Below are 12,019 nucleotides of genomic sequence, written 5' to 3'. Positions count from 1 at the left end.
TATCTCCAAGGCCATGCAAACCCAGAGCAGAGTCTGAAAAGCATCATGTTGATGCTCAAGCATTGGTGGAATGCAAGGCTTTTAAATGACCTCATGTCTTATTCACCAGTGAGACAATACAGTACAACACACATAACATTATAAAAATAATGATTGACCATAAACATATCATCATGGAACACACTGAAAAAGTCATTTAATCAGCATTTTTAGATGTATTATGGCCCTTCCAGTCCAGTGTTTGTTGAATTTCAATGAAATCAAACCTCAGGAGTGACAGAAAGTTATCCAACAGCAATGACAAGACACATGAAAACGGTGATAAAAATCACAGTTATATCACATACATTTTTTTTTTAACTTTTCCTAAATACATGTACATATATTACTGTTGTATTGCTTAAAAGTGAGTATGAACTTTCTTTGCAGTATTTGAGGTCTGAAAAAGTACAGAGCATCTTTTCTGTTGTTTTGACCTGTTTCTCCAGTTTTCATTTTCTGCAAATAAATGCAAATAGAAACAATGTTTTTATTTAAAATTTGGGAGAAATATTGTTAGTAGTTCAGAGAATGAAACAAAAATGACAATTTTGCCTAAACACGTTACATTTAGCAGACGCTTTTATCCAAAGCGACTTACAAATGAGGCAAACCATAGAAACAATTGGAACAACATAAGGACAACAAAAAGCATAAGTGCAGTAAAACATACATATATATAATAATTACAGAAAAACTGAAAATAATTTTGAAATGATCTCTTAATTTTTTCCGCGGCCGTATACAGTATATTTAGAGCACTTTATTTACTGAATGTTTTCAACGAGTATACCAAAAATATAGCTGAAAAATATGGCCTATAGCTAAGAAACATTATGAACGTATGAAGATGTTAAGATATGTAAAACAAAAGTTCAGGTACCAATTATCTACCTGACTGTGAAACCAGGTTTTATACACTACAACAAAAGTACAAAAAAAATTAGTAAATTAAATTACTGTAGAAATTGTAACAATTTACTCAAGCAATTATTTTTTTAATAAAGCAATTCATTTTTTGTCTAAAACAGATTTTTTTTCATTTTTCTTTTTTGTTAAGATAAAATAATTCCTCTATAACTGGTGGGGGATAGTGGGTGGTGGTGTCTGTCCTGCTCTTCGTCTCTCATAGGGTTATAATGTTTTTTACTTTGATGCTGTTTGTTCAATTGTGTGTTTTCAGCCTAAAAGCCAAACGTGTTATTTTGTTTTATTGTGTGTTATTGTACCAGAGTTTCCCTGTCCTTTCAGAGCCTTGGGATTTTAAAAGTCTTGCTCCTATGTCTAGGATGATGTCTCTTTGATTATGGGGGCCTTTGTTGAAAAAATCTGTCTCTTACACATTCATATGCTTTTATTGTTATGTGCTGTTGTTTTCTACATTTTGATGAGGAAACTAGTGAGTTGTTTCATCGTGTTTAAATACTAAATAAGAGAGCGAGCTGGGAGAGTCTTATTGAAATATGATACATGAAATTAGAAAAAGTGTCACAGCAAATGAACACAATAATGAATAGCCAAAGGGTCACTTGAGTAAACACCACAGTAGTCAAACAGACCCGAATTATAACTTTGTTGTGTATTTAGATTAAAATTCTCATTAAGCTTGATTTTGCCTATTTAAATAAATGTGATGAAACATTCAAATTTCAGTTCCTGTAATTAAATTCCCCATTATCAAAGCTATTACCTAAGACGTAGTTCAAGGCCATTTTGTTTTAAATTGGAAAACATATAATTATCCCAGGGGTCAATCTTGTATGCTTGGTTTATTATGAAATAAGGATTTAGACCGGGCTCTCTGGAGTAAATGTCAATATTAAACCTACATCTCGTCGTTGTCTCCCCCAAAAACATGCCCATGTCATGCCTGTATTTTTTCCATGATGACATTCTCACTCTCATAAATGCATTAATGGGTATTGTTGTGAGGTAGACCCATCAGTCTAGAGCTTTCATCTCCAAACTACTCTGAGCCTGTCTTCTCACAAGACCCTTGAAACCAGGCCATTTCAGACCTCCATTAAAGCTGTTATTATCCTTCTCAGTGTCTCGTTCTCTTTCCTCTGCCCTGCCTTTCATGATTCTTTCCCTTTTCTCGGTTTTTGTTCTCTTCCATTTTCACGTTTTTGTGAACACAGTCTAATAATAAGCAAAGCTAAACCAATATCTCTGCTGTCTGGAGATGTGAATTAAAAACTCCCTTTTGGCAACAATAGTTTTGAATCCTGTTCTCTTCGTCTGCTTTTCATTTTCTTCTTTTTGTACCTCTCTATCTTCCGTCCATCTTATTCTCTTGTCCCCAGTCTGTAGACCTGCTTATCTTTCATGCTTCTTATCTTGTCAACTTTTCCTTTATTTCAGATGAGATCGACATGCTCGAACGGCTTTGGCTTTCTGGAATCTGCCACAATGATAAGATCGAGGTCATGAGTTCCAAGCTGGACATAGACAACATGGCAGGAGTCTTCTATATGCTTCTGGTGGCAATGGGCCTAAGTTTGCTGGTGTTTGCATGGGAGCATCTTGTCTATTGGAAGCTCAGACACTGTTTGGGTCGTTCTGGAGGATTAGACTTCCTGCTGGCTTTGAGTCGGGTGAGTTACAGAAACATGTTAATTACATTTTAAAAGACAATAAATCATAACTAGTTGTACTATACATGTGGATGTGGTTTTATACAAAGCAGCTCTTTGTTTGTCTGACACCAAAACATCAATAATATGACGACTTTTGTCACACATATATACGTAATTGTCTATGAGTAAAGATATTTTTCCTGTCTTGCTCTTCTTTACATTAGCATTTCTAGTGATCTTTCACTTCATAAGCTTTAATGATAATTAAATATCACCATACAAAGAATGCAAATGACTGTTGTTAAGCTTCCTTTTCTGTGTTTAATTTATTAATATATTATCCACAAAGAATTTCTTTCTCCATTTACTGTGATGTGCATGCTCTGGTAGGTGTGTGCGCATGTACAAATGGGGGTACGTGCCAGAGAACGCTTGCTCTGTGGCTCCTATTAGTTGCAATTATCTCCAAATGCTTTGATCGGCTTTTAGAAATCACACAAAATGAAATGTTAATGGCGTTAAACATTTAATCGCATAGAGTAACCTGTTTTTCTGATATATAATTTGTAGAACTGCCAATATAAGGAAGAGATTTCATTGTTATAAACTATGCAATGAAAAATGATGATGCTTTAAACAGGGCTTGACATTAAGCATTGTCATGTGGTTGTCCTTCGGGCAAGTAAATTTGTCATTCACTTGTCCGATTACAAATATTACTTGACCGAAGATAAAAAATTATATTTAATTTGAAGTGTCAATATAGTTGTTTCGGATCCTGATTGGTCAAGTTTGCTTATAAGCGTTTTACCTAGTGTCCGCTGTGGCTACCTGAATTTGGTTATACTCACCGTGATTGCTATAGAACAAAAGCAAGCAGTAATTAGTGTCAGGGCTGTACGTTAACACATAGCACTAGTACTACAGAGGCCAAACAGTTGTAGAGCAAGTATAAAACGTCTGTTGTCATCATTAAAAAAATATGCAAGTGCAGTTCATCACATAAATAGGCAGATAACGAATGACATTAATGTCACATACAGATGGATAAATTAGGGCCATATAATTTTACCTAAATTTGTTTTGTGTATTTCATTTTTTTACTAAACAATAGTGGTATATTTGTCCACATAAATTACTGTAGTATACTATAGTGATATTTACTATAATAAACTGCAGTAAAATTCCTAGATACTATAGTGTTTTTGAACCTTACAGCTTTCCTGTGGCTCAGTGGTTAGAGCATTGCACTAGCAATGCTAAGGGCATGGGTTCGATCCCAGGGATTGCACATATGTATAATACAATGCAATGTAAGTCGCTTTGGATAAAAGCCTCTGCCAAATTCATAAATGTAAATGTACTATAGTATACCACAGTGTTACAGTTTATCAATTGACTACAAGGGTACGACCATTTCCTTCCCCAAATACTACAGTATTTTTTCGTCTGAGTCTTCAAGTTAACGGGACTTTTATTTTGATGGGTCGTATGCTTGAGTTTTAGTGTGTGTTTGTGATAGCTGTACTCAAACAGTATAAAGCACGTAAAATAGAGCAACTCTGGAGATGAAGTTCATGTGTTTTATATCCTCATACAGTGCAGACGCAGACAAATCCTAGATCACCACTCGTGTAGTATGTTAAACTGTGCACCTCATTTACTCAGACACGCAGAACAGCCAGATGACAAATTTAAATAAAAGGATTCAGCGTCCGCATCTAGTTATATGGACTCTATGCGCTGCGCCATTGATTATTGTCACACACAAACAAGCACAACCACGACAAACGCAAATCACACAAACACGTTATTCTTAGCACAGACCGATTTTTTTCGTAGCACTGTTGTGAAATTTTTCTTTTCAAGTTACTTGTCCAGTTGGGCAAGTAAAATTCTCTCTCACTTGCCCATACAAAACATTCACTTGTCCCGGACAAGCGTTAATGTCGAGCCCTGCTTTAAAGCCTGACTCATGTTTAAATTATACATCAATCCCTTTGAAGTCAAATCAGTAAAGCAAGCAGTATAAAAATGAAAAGGCGAATAAAAGTAATTGTTCCAAATGATTTGCAAGTAAAATGTAAGATTACACTTTTCACCACTCTTGTTAGCTGCTAGTTTGAGAACAAAGACCGATCACAAAATAATCTGTAGCAATCAGGCGATAAATTCATAGAATGGGACTCTGTGGCACACTCTTATATTCCTGTATTTTCTCAAATGTGGTAGCACATTACCACTGAAAACACAGAGGGATTTTACGAAAGCCCCCTTTTCTAATGGTAATGGATAACAGCTACAGCAGATGACAGAAGATGGATCATTTATTAATTCTGTATTATCACTATCTGTCTTTGCCAAGAGTGTGAAAGGAATGACAATAACTATAAATCCTCTCTGCAAGCAAACACTTTTTAAGAGGAAATTGTAGGGCTGTTAAATGTGCTGGGACAGTCAAATAGTGAGGTCAGCATTGCCGTTACCTCAAAGAGAGGTTAGCTAAGCTTACAGTGTGTACTCATCAAAGCACAGAGAGCTTTATGATTTCATTATTATGTTAATGTTTCAAGTCTTTACCAAAACATTTTTCAAGCGTCTAAATCTGTCACAGAGGGGAACATTATAATATCTTCTGCCTCAGAACTGTTTGCTAAATAAATCGTTTGCTTGTTATTTCTTACAGGGAATGTACAGCTGCTGCAATTTCGAGGATGAAACAGCTCCTGGAGGTTCCCAAAGCACACTTCCTCAATATCATGTCTCTACAGTTCCTCCTCCTCCCCCGCCTCATGTGATATCTACGGCTGTGGCCAATCCCCCCATCACGATGGCACAACAACAGCAAAAACAACACCACCAACAGCTGCCAGTATACAGCGCCCTCCTTCCTGGCTCACCTCCATCCGGTGGTCATTCAGGCATGGCTCTAGGGCCATCAAACAGCCCCATTCTTGGAGCACCAATGCCGTGCTCAACATTCCTACCGCGACATGATCGCAGATTAGCTGTGGTGAATCGATGGACACGTCCAAAGGTGGGCCCTGAGAAATCCAGTGGAGTCAACAGTGGGATTAAAGACCTGATACAATTCCAGGGTATGCCCCCTCACTGGGGCACAGGACTAGGTGTAGGTGAGGATGAGTACAAGAGATACTATGGTCCAATCGATCCAGAGGGTTTAGGGGTCTCTGCAGACCTACAAAATACAGGTACTCAAACTCCTAAAACAAAACATAGAGCGCAAAAATCCTCTGTAAACCCAAGGTTAGCCTCTAAAAGTCAAGCCTCTGGACACTTACCCATTAACCCTGCTTTACAACATCCCTCTTCACCTCAGCAATCCATATGGAGGAGAAGCAGCTTCTCAAAAAGAAAGGGCTCGGGAGGCCCACTATATGAAAATATCCTTCCCCTTGGTAGGAGTGGTGGTGTCAGGCATGGAATGAGGGATGGAGGTGGCAGAAGGGGACGTCTCCCTCCTCCCCTTCCTCTACCGATACCTGTGCCCCTCTCTTCCCCAACCCACACTCCCCCATCACCTTCTCCATCTATATGCTACACAACCTCATCCTACAGCAGTTCCAGCACCTCCAGTTCATCCTCTTCCTCAGAATCAGTCTCCCGATCCAATTCTCCCTCCTCTTCTTCATCTTGCACATCATCACAGAGTTTCAGGTACCGAGCAGATGTGTATGAGGACTATGATACAGATGAGCTTACAGAAGAGTCAAGCTTGCTTTTGGGGAGGAGAAAAGGTCGTTCACGTATGTCCTCTCGATCGCTGCCCAGCAGTCCTCCCCCGCCGCCCATTCCACCCCGTAAACCTTGCCCACAGAGAGGTCAGATGCGAGACAGGGCGGGCAGTCAGCTCGCTCAACTTCAAGAATGGTGGGCATCTTGGGGAGAGAAAGAAAAGAGAAGGGCAGCTGGAGACAGAGAAGGCAAGGAGGGGAAACGACATCACAAAGAGAGGGAAAGAGAGAGGAAAAGGAGAAAGAAAGGTAGAAAGAAAAAGAAGAGAGAAGAGCGTGAGAGAGAAAGGGAGCGTAAGAGACGCAAGGTGAAAAAGAAAAAGAAAAAAGAGGAGAAAGCCAAAAGAAGGGAAAGGGAAAAGCGGTCTGAACAAGAAGAGGGAGACATTGACAGGAAAGATGTTTTTGAAAAAGTTGTAGGACAGGAATACACTTCGTATCCTGCCCTGAGGCGAAGCTCTTTTCGAAAAAAGAGCGAAAGCTCGACAAGGAGTTATGAGTGGGATATTAGCAGAGATGAAGCAAAGAAAGAAGGGGAAAATCAAGGAGCTGATGATGAAGATGGAAGCAGAGGAAAAGAAAGGCATCACAGAAGCCCTAAATCACATCGCCACTCCAGGCCAAGGTCTAACAACAAACATTTTTCCACCTCAAACAAATCTTCCTCAACTGTCAAATTTTGGGCTAGTGGGAATCCAAGTTCAGAATCAACTTTTGTACCCCTGCGTCAACTTTCTAAAAGACAAAAATCTGTAGGTGCTCAGAGAGATGAACGTGGAAGAGGTGGGGAGAGTCGTCCCCTTCTGGGAAAGAATGGGAGAATTAAAGCTCGTTCGAGAGAAGGCCTGTCATTTCACGAATGGAATTCTGAAGAGGAGGACGAGGAGTCTGAGGTGGAAAGGAGTAGACAGGAAGAACAGGGGAGACGAAGAGAAAGTAGAGGAATGGACTCTGAGTCAGACAGGGATAGAGAAAAAACTGTTGAGATATATACGGATGACGAGGGTTCCTCGGGAGAGTTTGGTAAGTTTGAGAGATATTGGGAGGGTCATGAAGGAAGGGCAGTTGGAGGAATTGGTGGAGGAGGATGGTTTTTTGGCACCTACCCTGCCAGAGAGAGAGGAGGCAGTATAAACAGTAGAGATGACTCGTTATTGCCATGGGGTGGTGGGGAAAGCAGCTTGGGGTTTGGGACAAGAACAGGATGGGGATCAGGAGGCTTGGGATCAAACCAGTGGCCTCCGGCTCCATTAACTCCCCCACCCCCACGAAGATATTGGTCTGTAGACAAGTTACCGCTAAAGACTGAAAAGAAGTCTAAAAGCAGGTCCCAAGAAAAGAGTCGTGGCCACACATCTTGTTCCTGCCAGTCGCCCCATCACTCTGCCAGCTCTCACTCCAAATGGAATCGAGTGACTTCTCGGAGTCAAGAGGAGCTGCTTCCCCACTGCCACAGTTTTAGCAGTAGTGTAAGGCCCAAACGGCAATCATCCAAGCCAGACCGGGCTTCAGGCCAAGCAAAATCTGGAAGCCAGTCCAACCTCAATGCACAAAGGCCGCAGCGTTCAGACCGGTCTCGACAACCACCGTCTCCTCCTCAGAGTCTACCGCCATCTTTGCCCTCTCCCATGGTCCCTGCACTCCCAGCGCCCCCATCTTCTTCTCATCATATACACATTCCTCCACCAACCTCCTCCTCCTCAGTTTCCTCCCCTTCAGTTGTCTCGTCTACTCCTGGTGCCCCACAGCCCTCTTCTCTGTCCTCCTCTAGCGCTAAGCTCCAATACCAGAAACTGCGATCTGTTCCCCAACCCCAAAGGTATCAGTCCCCACATCTCCCCCTCAAAACCAAGAGTCTGTGCTCCCGTCGAGGCTCTGCTCAATTCTCCAGTGTGGAGAGCGAGGTCTGAGAAACATAATTCAACGAGGAACATCAGCAAGCAGCCAAGAAGGGCACTCGAATCACCCGCTCACGCTACAAACTGTTAACTGTTCATAACAGTTTGGGTTGTTTTAGCTGGCACCCACTTGCACAAAGCTATAATGCTCCTCGGAGACAAACCTGGATTGGAAGGTCACTTCAATTGTAGCCCTGTCTCCTTACTTGTGTAAGAATGGTACTGCCATGCTGACAAATCTCGTTGATGTAAGAGAGGCTGTTCATATGGCTTTTTCTCTTACTTCTTGGGGGTAAATCTGATGATTTTTTGGGGAGTGTTTTGCAGTGCGGTGGCTCAGGAATGATCTTTCAAGTGGAGATTCAGAGGTCAAAATACAAAGCCCCAATGCCCCACCCCATCTTCTTTTGCTCTCAGTGTTGACATAACTGTTGTGTATATTTGTTCAATATCTCAAGGGAAGCGTTCACAAAGGAAAGTAGCAATCCATTTTTTTCTTCCCCTCCATCTCCATTCAAAAACTAACATCTTGCATTCTGTGTTGTTGTTGTCAGTGTTCGTATTCCTAGAAACAGGGTAAGTTAGCCATGACTGATCACATAATGGCTTACTGAAGCTGAATGCCAAACCTAAGTGGAGCCAATGTACACTGAAATCATTACACAGGTCCTCATGTTTCATTCCCCTCCCTTGAGCAATACATAATTAACTACAGACAACATTCAATACATATATTTTATATTTAAAAGTTATTTTATTATATATATATATATATAATATGTTTTGTGAGCTTGTTCAAAGCAATTGTGTTTAGTTATCACAAATATAAGCACTGTGCTGTTTTACAGTAGGGCACATCTTTCAACTACCTACAATCGGTGGCAGCCCTTCCCCTCTCGACTGAATGTACATGTTGCCATGACAACACAGTGTGCTGCAACCAAGAAGACACTTTTTAAGATCGTAGCTTTCTCGGGAGACACCTTTTTGTCCGAGCCAGTTAGGGTAGTTTGGAACGCCGGTGTTTGAAGAGCAAGTAAGACAGGGCTAGCCATACTGCAACACTGTACTCGCTAACAACGACGTCAGCGAGTGACGAAAGACAAGTCATTGATCAGAGAGCGACAAACGAAGGAGAGCACTGTTTACAGTTTAACACTGTGTTTTTACACCTTTTTTTACAAGCTGCTCGGTTCTCTCATTTATTAGGCTCCGACATCATACTTGCTTAGCAAGTTTGCTTTAGCTGTATAAGTAGCAGCAAGGGGAAAAACGAGAGCAAAGCAGATTTGCAGATTTATGCTTTTTCCTAGACATATCTGTTTGTTTAAAAAAAGCCAGATTTTCTGTTAATTGTGAGGAAAAGACTGATAATCAGAAGTCGGGTTGTTTGATTTTGCTTTCATCATTAGCCAGAAGCTAGCATTTTTGAAGTGAGCGCTATAATTGACTGTGAATATTGCTAAGGGCAGATGCGTGTTGGCGGCAGGTCTGAGTCAACTATGTTTTATTTATTTGTGTGTTGTGTTAAAAATTAAAACACACGTGGCCTGTCTTTCTGTGTTTCTTTGGATTAATTGCTGGATCGAGTTTGTAATCATGTTGGCTTGACACAGCCACCACGCTGTATTATGATTAAACTTGGGTTAGGGATCCAACTCCTAGCACTCTCAAGCTACCAAAGCCACAAAACAGTCCCTCGGGCTATTCCGATTTACTATTTCAAGCTCACTTTTTACCCTTGCAAAAAGTCTAGTTCAGTATGTTAACTCCATCGTATGCACTATAGAGTGATATGTACCATTACCTTACAAATGACACCAGGCCTAAATTGTTTTAATAATCTGAAAGCTTTTTAACTTTCGAAAGCTTTGTCAAGCCAGCATATAATTCCTCTTGATAAAGTTTGTTTTCTTTATACATTGTATATTGTTACTGTATGTACGTCTGTATGTGTTTATTCCTTTGTGCATATTTGACACAGAACTACGCACAGTCCAACTTGCCAATTGTTTTTTGTGTGCTTGTAACTGCATCTGAGCCATATTACGCTTGTTTGTGTATGCTGAGCTTTTTAAAAGCAGTACTAATTAATTGGGGTATATTTTGTTGTCAATGGGCTAAACTGTAATGTCAAGCGACTATAGAGTAACGTGTGCGAGAAACATAATCAGTGAGTTTTATTGGTTTGGAAAAATCAGAGGGCAGTAACACAAGACCGGAATCATAACTGCCTCACTCTCACGGATTTCAAAGTAGTTTATCTTGACATTGACATTTAGAATATTTGGCAGTTTATATATGTATATCCTTTGACTCCGACTTTGTTGTGTAATACTTGTCTGGATTACTTTATATATAGATGTACCTCATGTATGTGTTTGTGAAGTTTAGATAGCAATAGAGAAATAGCTGTTCAGCAAAGCAGTATAGCCGAGACAAAAACATTGTTTTCAAACATTTCTTTAGGCAGACTCGATAATTAAGATGTGTTTCATGTGTTACCTGCGTAAAACTAATTTAAAATTCCCTTTCCATTACATTGCGCGCATAAATTCAACAGACAGGTTTGATCAAATGTTTGGGCTTAACTAGCAAGGACCTTAAGATAATGCTTTTTTTCTTTCGTTTTCAAATTGAATGAAATATCAGGCATATTGCACAACGTAGGAAAAACGCCACCAAGAATCTTGAAAAGGCCTTTCTCTAGACATGTGTCTTGTTGTGTTGATTGTGTCTTTGTACAGTAAATGGTTTTGTTTGTTTGTTTATTTGTTATTAAGGATAAGTCTGTTATGGAAGCAGCCGCCTATAAATATATACATATAGAAAATTATATATTTCAACAAATAACGTTAATATATATCTATATATGTAATGTTTATCTACTAAATTTTTCTCTTTGAATTAGTCTTCTTTTGTCTCTTTGTCCTCTCTCGACTCATAACAGCCGACATCAGAGACCAGTCTCCAACTGTGTTTTAACGAATGACATGGCCACCCATCGACCTCGATGAATTTATGTTGCAAATAACCAACGCTGTGATTGAAGTGTGTATGTGTCATCATCTCAAGTTTCGGGAAGTTGAGATACGACTTTTAAAGATAAACTTGCAAAACAGCTGTAGGCTCCTCACTGTGAGCGTCCATCTTGCAGTAGGAAGTAGATCTTAAGCAGACAGCCTTTGCTGTCTGCGGGAGAACATCCATGTGTGTCACGAGACTTGGATAACGGTGTATGTGCGCTCTGTCTGTGCCGAACTGCAATGTTATGCTGACAACACATTCAAACACATGCGATGCTGCTCTGTAATACTTTATTATAATGTAGCTGAGCAGAGCCAGTTATGTTTTACGCCACTCTGTGCCAGGACGGTAGTGCCCCCCGGTACCACTGTGTTAGGTTCTTGTGCCATACTCCTCTAAGTAGGGGAGACTGACGGGGGGGCCACTCGCTGGGCCGTTCGAACATGGGAGACTAATACTATGCTGTGCTGCGAGCAGAACAGAATAAAAGACTTTTAATACAACACACTGTTTGGGCTTTTTCATTATTTTTGTACATGTTGAACAATTTGTTTTTGAGCTTGGCAGCAAATGTGTGAAGAATGCGTGAGGCCCGGTTTTCTGTTGAGAGTTGATAAGAGTTTTAAAAGCCTTTTGAAATCATTGGTGATGTACATCTATTGCATTCATTTAAATAATCTTAAATGTGTTTTATTAGCCTTTGGAGAGAACTTGCATTGCA

The 12,019-nt window shown here is 40.1% G+C and overlaps 1 protein-coding gene across 1 annotated transcript in view; it reads left to right on the top strand.

Annotated features, from left to right (window-relative positions):
* grin2da (glutamate receptor, ionotropic, N-methyl D-aspartate 2D, a) overlaps nt 1-11,794 on the top strand; it is a 61,826-nt gene extending 50,032 nt beyond the window's left edge. Inside the window, exons 13-14 of the mRNA XM_057354995.1 lie at nt 2,404-2,636; nt 5,305-11,794. Of these exons, the coding sequence (XP_057210978.1) occupies nt 2,404-2,636; nt 5,305-8,283 (3,212 nt within the window). The 3' untranslated portion in view covers nt 8,284-11,794. The remainder of the gene's footprint in view (nt 1-2,403; nt 2,637-5,304) is intronic.
* Nucleotides 11,795-12,019: the final 225 nt, after the last annotated feature.

Source organism: Triplophysa rosa, linkage group LG16, assembly GCF_024868665.1.
Source record: "Triplophysa rosa linkage group LG16, Trosa_1v2, whole genome shotgun sequence".
Lineage (NCBI taxonomy): Eukaryota > Metazoa > Chordata > Actinopteri > Cypriniformes > Nemacheilidae > Triplophysa > Triplophysa rosa.
The sequence above is the reverse complement of the archived record's forward strand: the minus strand, read 5'-3'. Positions and strand labels throughout refer to the sequence as shown.